At 42.8% G+C, this 19,172-nt stretch overlaps 1 protein-coding gene across 4 annotated transcripts in view; it reads left to right on the top strand.

The window, feature by feature from the left end:
- Window positions 1-19,172, top strand: part of MEGF10 (multiple EGF like domains 10) — a 156,607-nt gene that overhangs the window by 51,374 nt on the left and 86,061 nt on the right. For 3 of the 4 annotated variants that reach the window (XM_068246769.1, XM_068246752.1, XM_068246759.1), the window contains exons 2-5: window positions 3,528-3,661; window positions 7,283-7,384; window positions 11,635-11,735; window positions 17,107-17,199. In XM_068246769.1, coding sequence (XP_068102870.1) covers window positions 3,549-3,661; window positions 7,283-7,384; window positions 11,635-11,735; window positions 17,107-17,199 — 409 coding nt within the window. In that variant the 5' untranslated portion in view covers window positions 3,528-3,548. The remainder of the gene's footprint in view (window positions 1-3,527; window positions 3,662-7,282; window positions 7,385-11,634; window positions 11,736-17,106; window positions 17,200-19,172) is intronic. The other variant, XM_068246753.1, reaches the window with a different exon arrangement.

Raw genomic sequence — 19,172 nt, 5'->3', positions numbered from 1 at the left:
GTGAACAGGGCATTGATTTTTCATTGCAGTGCGTTATTCTGCGTTACATGTTGTTTTAACGTGCGACTTTAACGCCGCACTGTGAAAGAGGCTTTAAAGGACACCTGAACTGAGAGGGACATGGAGGCTGCCATATTTATGTACTTTTAAACCATACTAGTAGTGATGATCATAATCGACGTGAATTTACGCCCATACATAGCTATGATTTGTAAACTCAATTGATTTTGTGTATTCATTCGCGATTTTGTGTCATTTTCGTGTAATATGCTACTGTCACTAAAAATGCAAAGGAAAAAAATGTTTTTTTTAAACTTTATAAATGACAGTTTAAAAAACATTTTTCCCTTGCATTTTTAAAATCGATTTTCTCAAAAGCTACAAGGTCTTTTTGAAAAATCGTTGTGTTTTTTTTTTTTTTTTTTTACTTGTTCCCACCAGTACCCACTATAAGGTGAAAATTGTGCGAACTTAGGAATGATTACAAATACAGACGAAATGAACTATTATTTTTTCTGAAATTTCGCATTGTGATTTTGCATCCTAATTGCGAATCTTGATGCAGAATTATGTCTATGCGAAATTTGTGCTCATCGCTACGAACCAGTTTTCCGGCAGTCCTGCTGATCTCTTTGGCTTCAGTAGTATCTGAATCATACACCTGTAACAAGCATGCAGCTTTAAACTGAAGTCTTACCAGATTAAGTCGAACTTCAGTCAGCAACCTCTGATCTGCGTTCTTGTTCAGGGTCTGTGGCTAAAAGTATTAAGCCCCATCTACATCATACAATTTTTTATGCGATTCGATTAATTGATTAGATGATTCGAATCGATTCAATCCGACATGTCCGATCGGAATTCGATTTGCCATTGCAAAACAATGACAAATCGAATCCAGATCGGACATGTCGGATTCAATCAAATCGAATCGATGAATCGAATCGCACAAACAATTGTATGGTGTAGATGGGGCTCATGAGGCAGTGGATCAGCAAGACAGCCAGGCAACTTACATTGTATACAAGGAAATACATATGGCAGCCTCCATATCTCAGTTCAGCTGCACTTTAGGCATTTATCTACATAAATTTCTTCTTACTGAAAATGAGTAAGACCTCCTGCATGCTTGTGCAGTGCATGAAAGCATGTATATGCAATGCACAGTGGCCAGAAGTGAGAAGGGTACTGCAGCAATACATGCAAGCCAAAATACTGAATTCATTTTTCCTTAATTTATCCTGTTCTTAGGGTTACAATGAATCATACCGACCATTTTATAAAAAACCTTGAAATAAAAGAATAGTTCCAATTGATAATACAATTATAATTCGACAATGTAACCAAATCTATGTAGAAGAGGGTTAAACTGTAAGAATGTGAGAATATTGTATGGACCAGGAGTGCAATGATAGCCCCATGACCCCTTAACTGCAGGAGGGTCTAGGGCAGGGGTCTCAAACTCAATTTACCTGGGGGGCCGCAGGAGGCAAAGTCAGGATGAGGCTGGGCCGCATAAGGAATTTCACAATCGCGGCGCATTTCCGCCTCTGCCCGCCCCTCTCACTCTTCCTTCACAGAGAGGGGCAGGGAGAGGCGGCGATTGACGTCAGGAGGGGCAGAGCTGAAGCTAAAAGCTCTGCCCCTTCCAGGAAATGCCGGCGGATTGCCCCCCGGGCGATCTGGGGGCTCTGCAGCCCTCGTTTAGCAGCGGGGATGCGGCGGATTACTTGGGAGCGCTGAAGCGAACTATAAGGAAGCTTTTGCCAGCGAGGGCCACAAAATATTGTATCGAAGGCCGCAAATGGCCCGCGGGCCGCTAGTTTGAGACCCCTGGTCTAGGGCTATGACGGTCGCTCCTGTTCCTATTTTGCGGAGCAGTGCAGTGGAGCATTATATCTACCTGCCCCAGCACTGAGTTGGGTCTTCGTTCCTTTCGGCAGTCACTCTATGTTGCATACCTCTGGCTTCCGATCACGTGATATGCATCAGGTTCTGGTGCAAGTGTAGAGTGAGTGCCTGCTGGGAGAAGAGGTTGGATCCCATGTTAAATCTGTTCAATCATAAAAAAAATGTCTATGCCTGGTCAGAATCCAAACTGATAGTGTGTGTGTGTGTGTGTGTGTGTGTGTGTGTGTGTGTGTGTGTGTGTGTGTTCTGAGTGTGTGTGTGTTGGTGTGTGTGTTGGTGTGTGTGTATGTTGGTGTGTGTGTTCTGTGTGTGTGTGTGTGTGTGTATTGTGTGTGTGTATTCTGTGTGTGTGTGTGTGTGTGTGTATTCTGAGTGTGTGTTTGGGCTTGTACACACTGCTGCGCCTGTGCTGCGTTTTTAAAATCGCATGCGATTTTTAAGTCGCAAAGCCTTAAATAGAAAAATCGCATTGCACCAGTGTGTACGGGTCTTCATGATTTTCATGATTTTTCAAAAGACTTTGCGATTAAAAAATGCATGTGATTTTAAAAACGCAGTGCAAGCGCAGCAGTGTGTGCAGGCCCTTAGTGTATTCTGTTTGTGTGTGTTTTCCAGACATGAACTGTTGACACTGCTTCTTTCCACTAGGGAGACTGACTGTGTATATCAGGGGTCCCCAAACGTTTTGGGTCATGGGCTGAGTCCACATGCTCCAGGCTACTGGGGGGCCGGAGTATACATAAAATGATGTCGAAGTCTTTGCGGGACAGACAGTGACGCATACCCAGGTGACAACCTGCAGTCCAATTGGACAGCAGTGTCACCTGATGTGGAATTTGATTGGAAACCAGGGAATTACTGCTTACTGGCTTCATTCTATATGCGAACCACCAATATTTAAAGATGTAGCTGACAGCATCTATAATACATTTTGTGTGTGGGGGCCGGTAAAAAAGCCTCAGGGGGCCACATTCAGCCTGTGGGCCTTTAGTTTGAGGACCACTGGTGTATATAGTGGAATGTTCATATGCTGTACTCTGAATTTATGCAGCACATATTGGTGACAAGGTGAGGTCAGTTTCCCATCTCTTACAACAGTGACTGACGTTGACCTTTTGGTGTAGGATGGATGCTGTAAGAGGAAACCTGTTGCTTGGTTCTGGTTTTCTGATTATAATCACTGCATCTACCTCATGCACAAGTCAGATGTTATATCACTTTTCAAGTAGTGTCATGATCAAGTATATATATATTTTGCCTGTCCTGAACTGTACCACAGCATGTAATCATTCCCATTAACTTGAATGTTTCTTTGCTCAAACCTTTGTGTGGTCTATTCAGGCAATAAGTCCTTGAGAAAAAGGAAAAGCGTGCTTGTGTGAAGGAAGGTGTGATATCCGTTATGTCCCAGCTGTGTGAGAATCTTCATACCTTATTGTTAACAGATGGAGGAGTCTCCTCTGTTGTCTGTAGGCTCTAACATGTGACCATTTGTGGCATGTTATAAATATCATGTTATGAAGTTTATGTAAATTATAAGAGTGCAGGCTGGAGAGTTTTATGTTTTTGTAGTTATCATAGGTTTGCCTGTTATAATGGAAGACATATCTCATTTCCAGCAGGCTGCTTGATGCAAGAAAATGGTTCAGTTATCGCACTGCACTGGGCTGATTCCATTAATTCTCTACCGATGGTTTGGAATGTCTTTGTCACTGAATCTTGAAGATCCAAATGTGTGCAGTCACTGGGAAAGGTAAGTGCGTGCTTAGATAAGTAGGTTTACATAAATATATACCAAAAATATACTGTGAAGTTTGAAATCTGGTCATCTGAGCCAGCCAATTGTGACCCCTAATGCCCACCAGGAGTCATGTTTAGTCTTCTGTATGTGATTATTATATACAGTATGTAGAGGGTTGTGATTGTTCAGATGACACCAGTAAATCAAGGTCAAGTGAAAGCCTTCCCATGCATTGATATGAACAGTAATCAGGGCCGGGAAAAGGTCCTCCAGCACCCAAGGCTGAGACACTAAAGTGCGCCCCTTTATCCCTCCCACCCCAACCGTCACACACTGATTGCTATTGGACTAAGAGGGTCCCAATCACCCCAACACCTTAATCTCTAGTTATCTGGCTTGCAGTCACAGCCATGTGTCCCCTTTTCTTATTTCTCTCTGCTTCAAACACAATAGGGGAATGTTAGCTGAGTGAGTTGTGCTCCCCCTCCTACACTGCGCCGTGAGGCTAAAGCCTCTCACGCCTCTTCCTCAACCCGGCCCTCACAGTAATATCTTTTGCACGTCTGCAGTGGATATGGTGACATGACTCCATCACCATATTAAGATTAGCCTTGTTTGTGGCAATGTGAAACATGAATTGGAATCTCTACCTTTAATACAGTCATGGCTAAAAATATTGGCATCCTTGCATTAATAGTGTACCTGGGTGACATGTGACATGATGAGATAGACATATGCACGTGCAGTACCAAACGTACATGTTCTTTTTTTCTTATTCTGCCTGTAAGAGTTAACATTCAGGTATGCAAGTGGCAGTTTCTATCCAGTAAGGACCTAGTTGGACCATAACATAATCCTCACTATGTTTTCAGCCATCAAACTGTTGCATGACAGAAAACAGTGAGTGGGATAGACAAAAAAACGGTCAGTAGTTCATATATTTTAGCTCTAGCACACTTGAAAGACTGTGTCATTGAGCAGAGACCATACAATATTAAATCTACTTTGAGTTTTAAATATAAAATAAAACTATAGGATACCTAAAAAGGTAATTGTAGGAGTAGAAGGATAGATACATTTGTTTCAGTTTATTTTCACTTAGGGGAAACAGAGTAACCAAGCAGCTCGGGGTGACCCAAACCACTAGGAATGTATAGGGGGATAAAATAGACCGAAAAGCCCTCCTACTAACAAGCAATGCTTGGTGAAATTTGCCTTCTTAAAACAGAAGGAAACTTGCAATAATTCAGCTATAAGTGAACATTTGTGCTTACCCTTAATGCACCACTACTGAATATGCAAATTATCTCTTTTCGCCCCTGTAAGCCAGGCTAGCATCCAGAACCGCTGGTGTATAGCAAGCCTATAGCTTTAAATATTACACAGCCACATCAACCCCACATGTAGACAGCCTGTTTCAGGCTTTTGGCACTCATCAATACATGGCAGGCCACGCCCATTGGCGTGGGGCGGTCGCCCAGTGGTTAAATCAGAAAAGCACTACTTCCCCCAGGAGATTGACGCAATTTTACAAATGCTTCAGTATTGTCATGTTTATTTCTTTTGTTTGCACTAAAAGAACACAAAAAGAAAAAAACAAACAAACAAAAAAAACAACCAACCAAAAAAAAAAAAAAAAAACCCAACGAGAGACATTTCACACTAATTAACAGGTGCTGACAATATGGAATTTTCTAGTAAAAAATGGAGCAGGTTTATGGTTTTGAGGTTGCTTTGCTGCTTTAGGCACTGGTAGTCTTGATGAATTCTGGGGCACAATGTAGGGCCCAGTGTCAAAAAGTTGGGTCTCAGCTGGAGATCATTGCCCCCAAGGGATGTGAGTAGTTTGGATAGCTTCCCAAGGAGTACCAAAGACCTAGCAGATTGAATAACTTTAACAGGGGACAATGCAGGAAAATGGGATGGACCGAGGATAGGAAAGGTTTTACGGTATCCAGAGCCTTCCATCTTCTTAGGTATGTATCAAACTGGCAGTGAATTTCCTCACTTCGTGTTTGCTTATAATTCAAAAACTGTCAACCTAGGTGTACCAAAGACTACCAAAGAGCGATTCCAACTAGCAGGTCAAATAACTTCAACTGGGGACAGCGCAGGAACAAGGGGATGGACTGGGACCTGGAAGGCTCTATGGTATCCAGAGCCTTCCCTTAACTTACATATGTGTCAAACCTGAAGTGAATTTACTTACTTCAGGTTCCCTTTAAAAGGCTCAGTTCCAGAGGTAAAATGTACAGGGTATCGGAGTATTGAACTAAATCAATTGAGAGTTTAATTTGCCTTTAGAGTGCATGTTTTCGTTAGTACTGATTTTAGTTTTGTGTAAGGGCAATGGTCAACATTAGAATATGTATCAAGAGAGTGTCAGAGTTTGTAGTTTAGGTTAGTGTTAATCATACTAAGTTAAGGTTAGTGCTAGGTTAAATTAACAGTTTAGGATCAGTGCTAGAAGTTACTCAAGGAAACATTAGGGACATGTAATGGATTAAATGGAGAGAGGAGGAGCACTCCATAGTGTAAAACCAAATTTATTCGAGACAACTGCGCATACATAATTTGCACTTACTGGATACAAGTAGAAGAAAGGCGTATCAACATGGGCATAAGCCATAGCCTGGGAACCTCTGAGGGAACCGCCTGTGCGTTCCCCATGGCCTGCGGCGAGCCATGTCCTGGTGGATGAGGACTGGGCGGCTGACCCTTGGGTATTCTGTGTGCTGGCAGCGTCATGACGCGTTTCAGCGAATCCTTCCCGTCATTAAGTCAAGTAATGGATTAGAAGAGGCTAGTAAGGGGTTGAGGTTAGTGTTAAACAGTGGATGGGGGTAGTTTAGTGTTGGGGATGGTTCACAGGTAAAATTTAGGCTAGGATTGGGGATTAGGGTAGGTTAGTTATTGGGATAAAAAAGTAGATATCCACCAAAAGCAAATACCTTGAGGCGAAGGTGTTAAAAGCATGTTTTTTTATCTTGCATAGCACACAAAAGGTCAAGTAACTAAAGGGACTCACTTACTGATAACTCCTCCCATCCCGAAGTTAAGCTGCCACACCCCTATCTAACTGAGAGAGTCCAGGCCAGCAATGCAGGGAATTATTCCCTCATCTATGGGCTATGGCAGTGACATTTGCATATGGAGAGCCCTGGCTTCTGAAATAATGTAGGCACCGCTTTCTGTCTGCTTTTTATTCTTGATTCCCACCACAGATTCACTTTGAAGGGGTTTCTCTTTAAATGGAAATGCATTCCATACTCTGCAATATTTTCTTATAACCAAAACCCACAATCTCAGATACCTCCTGCACTGCTACAATCAGGATCCCATGTTTCTCAGCGCTGAGGTCTGAAGTCGGGTTGCACTTTGAGTTTAAGTGAAATAACTTTAATGTAACAGTAATGTACAAATTATACAGACACCACCACAATTTGCTGGTGGTTGCTGAGTTAACTGTTTCCAACATTTAATTAATCCCCAGATTCGAGATGTGTTTTAACTGAAAGGAATGTAACTATTGTATTGATTTGTAAAATTAATTACAGTGTCAGACAGTGGACAGCTTTAATTCAGTAAAATAGTTATATAAGCATGTGTCATCTGTTGTGTATCTTTCCACAGCTACTCTGTTACAGTTCAGGAATCCTATGCACATCCATTTGACCAAGTCTACTATACAAGCTGCACAGATATACTGAACTGGTTCAAGTGCACTAGACACAGGTATGTACCCTGTGCTTGCTGGGGCTTCAGATAATTTACTTGTGAAAAAATCACAGTAAGCTTTGTTAAAATGAACATTTCAGTCAGAGCAGATTTTTTTCACAAGTACTTATCTGGCCTGGCTGAGCTTTTATCCTGCTCTTGGTTAGTTCCAGCAGAGTGCTGAGCGGTGTTATATCTCTTTTCTACAGATACTACTACTTCTTCTTCTACTTCTACTTCACTCTAATGCGGGGAACACATGATGAGTTTTTTTTGGCAGATTTTCTTTCTGATCAATTTTCATTCACTTTTATGAGAAAATCGATCAGAAAATGATCACAATCAAATCAGACCTGCTGGAAATTATCGAGCCATCGATCTGCCGTAAAAACTCATGGTTTATTTCCAGCATTAAGGTTTCCACACACCTTTGATGGATGTTGCCTGGTCGACATCCATCAAAGGTGTGTACAAACCTTAAAGAGAATCTGTATTGTTAAAATCACACAAAAGTAAACATACCAGTGCGTTAGGGGACATCTCCTGTTACCCTCTGTCACAATTTCGCCGCTCCCCGCCGCATTAAAAGTGGTTAACAGTTTTAAAAAGTTTGTTTATAAACAAACAAAATGGCCACCAAAACAGGAAGTAGGTTGATGTACAGTATGTCCACACATAGAAAATACATCCATACACAAGCAGGCTGTATACACCCTTCCTTTTGAATCTCAAGAGATCATTTGTGTGTTTCTTTCCCCCTGTTCTCATGCACTGAAGTTTCAGGCTGCTCTTTTCTTCCTGCAAACAGCTTTGCCCTTGTCTGTAATTCCTCACTATGTGAAAGCCCAGCCAGCTCAGAGGACGATGTATCCAGCTTGTAAAAGATAAGAGAGAAGCTGCTCTAATCTAAATAATACACAGGCAGTGTGCACAGAGGGGCCTGGAAGGGTGAGTTCATAGCAGAACCACAACACTGAAGAACTTGGCAGCCTTCCAGACACAGGCCTGACAAGTCTGACGAGAGAGATAAGTTGATTTATTACAGAGACTGTGATAGTACAAAGTGCTGCAGTAAGCCAGAACACATTAGAATAGCTTTTGGAACTTGTAGGATGATAAAAAACAGAATGCAATTTTTGTTACGGAGTCTCTTTAATGCTAGGAATACACCATGAGTGTTGCAACATCGCTGGGCCATGCTGCACAGATGCCAGTCAGCTGGGTAAGCTGACAATGTGCTGTGTTGCTAGGCATACAACAATCTTTTTTTATTAGCAGAACAGCACTCAAAGGGATAAAACACAGGACTTATGGATGCCATACATCAGGTGACTTGGCGGCCAATCAACCATCCAATTCGATTATTATAATCGAATGAAAATCGCTGCCACCAAGTGCATGCCCAACCGAGAAAGCGACCAATTTTGAGACAGAAAGTGGTCGCACGGTCGATCGCGCATGCCGCAAGATGTTGGGCCGAAGTTGCTTGGTCAGGTGTGCAATTTCCGGAACAAGCACCAAGACGACAAAACTCCAGCTTCTGCCACCGCAATGTATAAATGTGCCCCCCGTGTGCACCTATACATTACCTGTCCTGTTGCAGCCTCCGCGCGGTGTCCGTAACCTCCAGGCGGCTCTCCATAAAAGCGACTCGCGTATAGCGTCTGACGTCAGACACTATGCGCCAGTAGCGTGTATGAAGAGCCGCCCGGAGGTTACGGACACTGCGTAGAGGCTGCTACAGGACAGGTAATGTATAAATGCACACACTGAGGGGCAACATTTATACATTGGGTGCAGCGGCGGTGCGGATTTCATGCTTCGATTAGAGATACATTTGTCTCTTTGTCGAATCTGCCCATAATCGTTAGGCACCTTTACTTTTTCAATAGAATGCTCCCTGCAGGGAGATCTGCATCCGAATTAGTGATAACATTATCTTGTGTTTACTTAATTGTAGCAGAGAGGAATGTAAACATTCCCTGACTGTGTGCAGAAACTTCTTCTAATGTATCCAGAACTGATACACCGCTCAGAAATCATTACCGGGTACATTACAATATAAATATACTAGTTATGAATAAAACGCAATGGCAGCTTTCAGAGCAAATAAAACTGTACTTTGGGAACTTGTAATTTCTAAATGAATAATAATACTTATTTACAAAAGCAAATATGATAACTGTATGGGATATAAAAAGTAGGATAACACATTTTTATTGAATAGTATGTGAGAGTTTAATACCGCTTTAATAAACACAATACAAACATAGTTACAAAAAAATAGCTGGCAGTCTAAGGGTTAATTGTACGTGTGGAATCTTTTTTGCTTATTCTGGATATGGTAATTCACTAACCCTGCATACTATACTCTCTTGTGCTGCATTACTGTTTTGCTTTTGGAAGGCTAGAGAGGGCGCCTGGTGATCAGTTAACTCTCCTGACAAAGATTGATACATAATCAGAGTGTAGTGTCCGTGGCATGCATGTAAGAATCGTTTCTACAGGTGATGTATGCAGAGACCGGTCCACTTGTGGGTTCAGTAATAAGACTCCTGTAGCCACAATTCTCTGGCACATAGACATGCATTTATACACAGGTTATTGTATATGAGGGTGAGGAGTACAGGGACTTCAATTCCTATGTTGAGATTCTGAAGCATATTTGTCAGCTTTGCTGATGCCAGCCCAGTGTAGTAATTACCAGGGAGTGGTAGAGCTGCTAGCTAACAATTACAGCAAGTCAGGCAATAGGTCTAGATATGCAAGTGAGTGCCAGCTGAGAAGTCTGTGGTGATTCTGCCATGGTTAGCCACAGATGGCCTTTGCCAGTTATCCTTGACCACAAATCAGCGCCTGATGCAGTTCATTTCCTCATGTGGGGAGGACAGATGTCTTTTAAGCTTAAACAGCAATTCATGTCAGCTAATTACGTTACATCTCTCACTTGAACGCCAGGTTTGTGAATGTACATTGCTTTCATGTTGTTTCTATTGTAAAATCATAATTTTTCACAGAAACAGTATGCCTAGATGAGTTTGCTTTGGCAGAGAAGCTCAAGAAGCATTGTGGAATTCTCACATTGCCTGTAACATGCAATCTCTGCCTGGTGAGGGTGGAGCATATGCATGACGCATATCACCAATATCAGCAGAACAAAGATGCATTCACAAGCCACAGAAATCAAACAAGCAATGCGGTTACCCCTACTGCAGCAATACATAATAGAAAACAGTTTGTTTGGGTGAAGGCTTTTTTTAATGAATAGTTAATTATCCTTTTGTAGGTCTTCTATAGTGGAACTGAATCATTTGCATAAAGAACTGCAAAATGAGCCCCCTCAGCTACTGTGTCTGTCTACAAATCCAGCTGGTTGAGCAGCGGCCATCCTCTCCCCACCCTGATGTCATCATCTGTCTTCTGCACCAATACAGAGGCTAGTGTGCGGTCACATGACACATTGCCAAACAACAAGAGGGGGTGGAATGTGGAATTCAGGACAGCGCTGTTCTCACTATAGCCAACTGCACTGCACCCTAGAAACCCATCAGCAGCAACCTTCAATACCCTTTCCTACCACATCATATGGCACATGGCCATGCCCTCACCACTGAACTGAACCTGAAAAGGGTGGATAATGGCTGTAGCAGCCACATCCCTTCCAACAAGTGGGAACGTAAGTGGGTGAGTGCATACTCACAAAAAAAAAAAAAGAAATGTGTGCTCAGACCATTGATCACCTGACATACAGTGTATACTGGCTGCCTCAAGTCTATTGACTAATTAAAATGGCACAGCGTTTGAATATTGCATCCGCTTACCAGAATATGCAGGATGTAAAGCTACCTCCCTGCTGTATCCTACAGGAGTTGGCACACGCAAAATACTTTGCATCTCAAGAGGGGTGCCACATGTAGGCCTCCTCGTACCCCCAAGAGGGGTCTGTGCTACTGTGGTAACACCAGCTCCTCTTAAAATGCTTCCAAAATACTGCTGCAAGTCTCTATGTGCAATCATCACTGGAACACTGAGGAGATTTCATGAGTATCTGGAGATTCTGGGAGGTTTGGGAACTGTATTTTGTTTTATGTATGGAAATTAGAGTGAGAGAAGGAAAATATAGGAACAGCATAATTTATACTGCCAACTGCCGAGTGCTGACCTATTCATACAGCTTTATATTTACACCAGTCCAAAAATGTTGTCTTGGGTTGTGGGGCATGCATTGTTTCTAATTTGTCTCAATTTTTTTCTTTTGCACGTTGCAGAATAAGCTATCGAACTGCTTACAGGCGCGGAGAGAAAACGATGTATAGACGCAAATCTCAGTGCTGCCCTGGCTTCTATGAAAGCAAAGACATGTGTGTCCGTAAGTACATAAATATAGCCAATACCTAGCCACGGCTTTCTCTGCATGGGCCTGTGATGCTGAAATGCATTTTATTGTTGTAGGTAGAACTTGTGCCTTCATTTTTTGCTTCACTTCAAAAATGAGGCTCTAGGATGCAGTACTTTATAAGCTACATTTGAATTTGTTTTATGAATGAGAAATGTGTAATCGTTTATTTACAAAAATGCAGCACATAATGGGCCTGATCAAATTAACTTTTTCTCCTTAAGTTTTCTCCAAGGGGATATTTCACTTCTTATCAATAAAATGCCTGTTAAAGTGTACATGAGACAAAAAGCCTCTCAGGTTCCATACTTACCTGAGGCTTTCTTAGCGCGCCTGGCCGCACGATGAAGCGCCACTCGGCCAGGCTTTCGGGCTGAATTGCTTAGGATTGTAGCCACCTGGGGAGATGGTAAGGGAGGAGCAGCCTTAAGGGGGCGTAAAGTGAACCTTAAGTAAAAAAAAAAAAAGTGTTTTACTCACCTGGGGCTTCCCTCAGCCCCTTGGAGCTGTCCGGTGCCCTCGCAGCCTCGCTCCGATCCTCCTGTCCCCGCCGGCGGCTACTTCTAGTTTCGGGGACAGGCGCCAACAGGCTGGGAACGCGAGTGATTCTTTGTGTTCCCGGCCACAATAGCGCCCTCTATACTGCTATTGCGGCCTTCCTTGCCGCAATAGCAGTATAGAGGGCGCTATTGTGGCCGGGAACGCGAAGAATCACTCGCGTTCCCAGCCTGTCGGCGCCTGTCGCCGAAACTGGAAGTAGCCGCCGGTGGGGACAGGAGGATCGGAGTGAGGCTGCGCGGGGAACCGGACAGCTCCAGGGGGCTGAGGGAAGCCCCAGGTGAGTAAAACTCATTCATTTTTTTACTTAAGGTTCACTTTAAGGAAGCCCCAGGTAAGTATGGAAACTGAAAGGCTTCTCGCCTCATGTACACTTTAACAGGCATTTTATTGATAAGATGTGAAATATCACCTTGGAGAAAACTTAGGAGAAAAAGTTAATTTGATGGACCTATTATGTGCTGCATTTTAGTGAATAAATGATTATATATTGTTCATTAATAAAACAAATGTAGTTTATAAAGTAGTGCAATGTGCCGTAGCCCATAGCAACCAAATGGTCAGATCAGTGAAAGATGAAGGCTGCTCAATCACTTTGTGCATCAGCAATGTGTGTATCAGCACACTGTGCTACCTAATTATCTTCGTCACAAAAGACTGATGGAATTACTGTCATGCAAAATATGGCTGGCGTACATTTTTGGCATTTATAAGGCTAAATCTGCTGGTTATACTTATTTGTCTTTAGATTAGTGCTGTGAAGGCTGCAGTTTGAAAAGACGCCAAGATTTTCTTTTTTGGGATTCTCAGGAAATGATTGGCATGAGCAGATGTGCAAACAAGGCCATTCACAAGTGTTCCTCTTAGGCATTAAATTAAGTTTGTGAGCAGAACGTACAGCATGTCAATAGGTGTAAAGTTTATTTACGGTGCTTTCTATGCAAGCTGCTTTCTCATAAAATCCAAGTGGCCTATTTATAAAGGCTTGGGGCAGTCTGATCATCAGAAATGTAGCATTAGTTCTACAGAATTTACAGCAAAATCAACTTAAATAAAGCATACTTTTATGCAAGGTCCGCATTTTGATTTTGATTATCAGTTTCAACAGAAAGATACAGTAAAAAGCTGCCACTGCCATGTTTATAAAACATTGTTCTGTTATTTGCCACCACTTTATAGATCACCAAATAATATTCACCAAAGTGGCAAAGTGCTGCTTCTCGGTGTAGCAAAAATTAACAAAAAGCAAACAAACAAAAAAAATAGAGTTAGCTGGCAATCTCTTCCTTCACTCAAGTGAATAGAGCTGCAGATCAGCAGTTTAATTACATTCAGGGTCAGTTTTAGGCTCAATGGGACCCCCAGAACCCCAGAGCTGGCTAGCGCCCCCTCAGGTCTCCCCCTTCCTCTCCAGGTGTATACGGGCCCCCGGGGCCCCTTCAGAGAGTTCATCAGTGGAGTGACTCCCCTCTCCGGCCACTGTACTCCTACATCAGTCTGCATGCTCCCTGTCTTCATCCTAGCCTACGCCTTTTGTCAGTAACCCGGTGCATGTAACTCATGTAACATCCCACCGGCTCCCTGAGAAGATGTGGCCAGCAAAGATGAAGACAGGGAGCATGCAGACTGATGGAGTAGGGTGTCAGCTGAACAGGTGAGTTACTCCGCTGCTGAATTGGGATAGCAATCTAACAGGACATAAACACATTGACAGGTGACCCTAGAGAGCATTTAGCTGTGAAAGTGTTCAGGAATCACATTTAGACAACACAAGACACAGAACATTTATATTGAGCTTTTCTCCTGGAGGACTCAAAGTGCCAGAGCTGCAGCCACTAGGGTGCGCTCGGTAGGCAGTAGCAGTGTTAGGTAGTCTTGCCCAATGTCTCCTTACTTAGTCGGTGATGGATTAATGAACAGAAAGACCCAAGATTTAAACTCTGGCAGGGCCGGATTCACTATAAGGCACTGTAAGCACGTGCTTGCAGGCGCCTGATGATGGAAAGGCGGCTCATATACCCCCAAGCTCCTCCCTTTCTCCTTCCCTATGCAGAGTCCTGATGAGAGTGTAAATGAGAGGTTACTCATCCGGCTCTCGGCATTCCACTGATGAGATCTCCCTTCAGTCAGGGACACCTCTAGCTACCTAATACTTGGGGGCACCTCCAGCTACTTAATATCAGTAGTACTTTTGGCTACCTAATACTGAGGGGCACTTGTAGCTACCTATGACAGGTAAGGGAGAAGTGACAGCTGGAACAGCCAGCACACTTGGTTGCGGTGCGGTTCGGTGGGGTTTTGTAGATTAATGGAGTGAGAAGTCTTAGGTTTCCAGGTCATCTGCGCCTGCAAGGTAAATCTGGGCTTGAACCCTTGTCAGAGGCGGAACCCTTAACCAGTACACTATCCAGCCACTGGTGCAGATCTGCAGTAATAACTTACAAGCTACACTTGCAGAATGTAATTATTTCTAATAATAGTAACAAGCTGTTGGCTTTCACTCTGGCTAAACTGAAAAGAATAGCGGCCAATTTCTTTCACTAGGTCTTTATTGCTAAAAAAGATATACTAAAACATACATTTATTATCACCAGTTCCAGTAGCAATGGATGTTTCACCTCAAAAGTTAGCTCAATACTTTGCAATAAACGAATAGTGGCCAATTTCTTTGTCTGAAATTACGCTTTAGGGCTCAAACCCACTAGCAGCCTTTTCTAAGCGCTATTGATTTGAAAAAGCTCTTGCTAATGCAATGCTATGGAGGATTTTTATAAAATCACATCGCTCTAGTCTAGTGGGATCACACCCATAGCATTACATTAGCAAGACCTTTTCAAATCACAAAGAGCGCTCCTAGTGGGTTCCAGGCCTTAATGTTAGCCCTCGATACTTGCATCAAGGGGGCCTGACATACTAAATTTAGTTTAGGCACTATTCCTAATTCACCTCCAGTGTGCAGTGCCATCGCCCAGCATTATGCTGGTATTGTTGCATGGCAGTGAGCCAGCCCAGTCCTAGTAAAACTCATGCACCCCAGTCCTTGGGAAGTGTCACTGGAATACTGTAAACCACAGCATAAGACATCCTACAGACTGTACTGATGGATGCCCCCGCATGGATGAAATATTGATCACAGTCTTCAGCTCTAGTTTCAGAGTGAATTCTTCCTAAATGCTTCTCCAGTTTGAATTTGGCATTGTTAATATTATTGTATAAGCAGCTGTTTAAACACAGCCCTTCATGCTTTATTAGGAATGTGAGCTCTGAGATGCAGATAGGACTTATAAGCTACCAAATGCAGATTTAAGTAGGATGTAGAGAATTTTTAGAAGAAAAAAAGAAATTGTAATAAAGATAAAATGACTTCTGCTGGTTTGTCTAACCTGAAAGGTGAAGCAAGGCTATTATGGAAGCTTTAGGATTCGCATACTGCTTCTTCATGTCTTGCAAAATTGGATTTAGCTTAACCAATCAGATTTGTTACTACGGGCAACACAGACAGCTCTGATTTGAGACACTATTCAATGTGTTACATTAACAGTAATGATTATTGTGGTCTTGCAAATATCAGCACTACTTACTTATTGACTAGGAGGATTTTATCTTCAGAAATAAACCTGTAATGAGAACATAAACCCACTTCCTTCTTTTGGCCCCTGATGATCACTGGTCCAAGTACATTTACTTCAGCCACTGCTTAATTTGGGCACTGGCTGAGACCCATAGAACATTGATAAAGTAGGAACATTCTATAGATCTGTGACGGTGCTTTCACTGGAGTTTGTGAAATGTGTCATATTGACTATCTCTAAATGATCTATTTCTCTTTCTTATGCCTAAACCCTAAACATAAACCCTTTCCTGATGCCTAACCCTAGCCCCCCATAACATTAAGGCCGGGTTTCCACGTATGTGCGGTGTCAGCTTTTAATTGGTTAAAGTTCCTCTTCAATATAAACCCCTTCCTGATAATGGTTAGCGCTCTAGCCTCACAGCGCTGGATTCCTGGTTTGAATACCAGCCAGGTCAACATCTGCCCAAAGTTTGTATGTTTTCCCTGTGCCTGTGTGAGTTTCCTCCGGGCACTCTGGTTTCCTCCCACATCCCAAAACCATGCAGATAAGTTAATTGGCTTCCCCCTAAAATATTGGCCCTAGACTACAATATATGCACTACATGATACAGTATATACATAGACATATGGCTATGGTAGGGATTAGATTATGAGCCCCTCTGAGGGACAGTTCAGTGACATGACAATGTACTCTGTACAGCACTGCGGAACATGTCGGCACTATATAAATACTAAAAATAATAATGAACCCTAACATCCCCCAAAATGTTATCTTTTGTAGACAGGACAGATATTCATTTCCATAATGCTCTAATATGAATTGAGGCTATTTGTTTGTTGTACCTTAAAATGCCTGATTAGTAAGTAAATAAGATAAAAAGTTGCAAAACAAAAAACGTAACTTTCATGTAATCAGTGCTATAGTAATGTAAAATGTCTTGCTACAAAATGCCAGTTTTGGATTCCCCAGCAACATATTCACTAACAGGTAAATTGACAGGAAAAATTGTACGTGCAAAAACTATATGAAGTCCTGAAGTGTTGAATGAACTTATTGCGCTTTCATTGTGTTCTCTCATTTCACAAAAAAAACCTGAAAAAGATGTATAGTAAGATCAGCCAGTATATTTAAGATAAGAGGCAATTTAATAAAACACTCGAACATTTGGCTGCGTTTGGTTTATCCAGCTTTGTCTCTTTTTGATGTGACAGCTCACTGTGCTGATAAATGCGTCCATGGCCGCTGCATAGCTCCCAACACCTGTCAGTGTGAGCCGGGATGGGGAGGACCCAACTGCTCCAGCGGTAAGTGTCCAGCTGCTGCCGCCTGTCTCCAACTGCTTCTGCTGTTGTGTCCTTTCTGTCTGGGAATAAATGGAAATAGCGTGCATATGGCTCTGCTGGTTACTGCAGCACTTAGCTGGAAATGTGCTACTTAACACTCTTTAACTCTTTACTCTCAGCATTCTGTTTCCTGCTTTTTCTTTTTTTTTTTTTTACTTGGGATTTTTCTTCTTGTTAAAGTTTGCTTTGTTAATTATTTTTGTCATGTTGTACACAGCGTACTGACTTACTTTACAAACACTGACAATGTTTTATGTGTTGTTGTGAAGATTGTTTTGTAAATTTTCTGGCATTTCGCACAAGTGATCTTTCGCCTAGGTGATGTATGGCAAAGATGTGAATAATGCCGCTGCTCATGCACTGGGATAAATATTTTTGACAGGCCATACATTTGTATTAACTAATGCATAAAAACTTTTCTTAACAATGCACTGTGCATTTTGTAAAATGAAGGTGGGCAGGCCCGGATTTACATCACAGGAGCCTATAGGCACAGATGTCCTGGCACCTTAGACTTCGCCCTCCATGAACCTACAAACCTCCGCCAGTATCACAAGTGTGCTGGCTGTCCCAACTGTCACTTCTTCCTTAGTTCCCTTGTCCATCCTTGCTAGCTACAGGTGCCCCTTAGTATTAGGTAGCCAGAAGTACCCTCAATATTCAGTAGCTAGAGGTGCCCCCAAGAATTAGCTATAAGAACCTCAGTATTACGTTGCTAGAGGTGTCCCCAAGTATTATGTAGCTAGAGGAACCTCAGTATTAAGTAGCTAGAGGTGCTCCAGAATGAAGAGAGATCTCTGCAGTGGAATGCCGAGACCTGGGTGAGTGACCTCTCATTTACACTCTGCTGAGGACTCTGTATAGGGAAGGCAGGAGGGAGGCACTTGGGGAGGGGGTTGAGCCGCCTTTCCATCATCAGATGCCTGTAGGCATGTGCCTATAGTGCCTTATGGTAAATCCGTCCCTGAAGGTGAGGGATAGTATTAGGCATGGAGGGGGGGGGGTAGTTAGTTTTAGGCTAAGGTAGAGGGGTTAATGTATGGTAGAGAGGGTTAATGTTAGGCTTAGATGGGAGGTAGTGTTAGGCATACCCAGGGGGGTTAGTATTAGGTGGGGGGGTATTAGTTGTAGGTAAGGGGTAGTGTTAGGGGTAGTTGTGGGTGTTAGGCTTAGGTAGAGGGGTTAATATTAGGCCTAGGTGGGGTGTAGTGTTAGTTGTGTGTGTGTGTGTAAGTGGGGGGTAGTGTAAGGTGTAGGTGGGGGGGTATTAATTGTAGGTAAGGGGTAGTGTTAGGGGTAGTTGTGGGTGTTAGGATTAGGTAGAGGGGTTAATATTAGGCCTAGGTGGGGTGTAGTGTTAGTTATGTGTGTAAGTAGGGGGTAGTGTAAGGTGTAGGTGGGGGGGGGTTAGTGTTAGACTTAGGTAAAGGGGTTAGGATTAGGCATAGGTAGGGTGGTAGTGTTAGGCGCAGATGGGAAGTTAGTGTTAGACATAGGAAGTAGGATTAGGTATTGGCTGGAGGGGTAGTGTTAGGTGTAGGTAGGGAAGTAGTGTTAGGCATTGGTAGGAGGTCAGTGCTAGTGCCTGCCCACACCAAGACTGCCTAAAACACTCACCCTGAGTCTTGTGGTTCGGAATGAGGGAGAGTGACTGCCCTGTCAGCAGAAGCCATGATTCCATTTTAAATGACATCCTATCATGTCTTTCAATTGAATGATGGGAGCGGATGGGAAATAGTACACAGGCAGCCGAAGATTGCTGAGGGAAGATAGGTAATTATGGCACAAACTCGTACCTGGTAATATTGGTGCCAATAGAAAATAATTACATGGTGACACCAACTGTGTAATTATGGCACACAGATCAAATTAGCATTTGAGCAGCGGTAGTGGCATTTAATTAGCATATACAAACCTTAGTGGCTTGGGGTATG

Source organism: Hyperolius riggenbachi, chromosome 1 (assembly GCF_040937935.1).
Source record: "Hyperolius riggenbachi isolate aHypRig1 chromosome 1, aHypRig1.pri, whole genome shotgun sequence".
Taxonomy (NCBI): domain Eukaryota; kingdom Metazoa; phylum Chordata; class Amphibia; order Anura; family Hyperoliidae; genus Hyperolius; species Hyperolius riggenbachi.
This window is presented reverse-complemented; position numbering and strand designations above follow the sequence as displayed.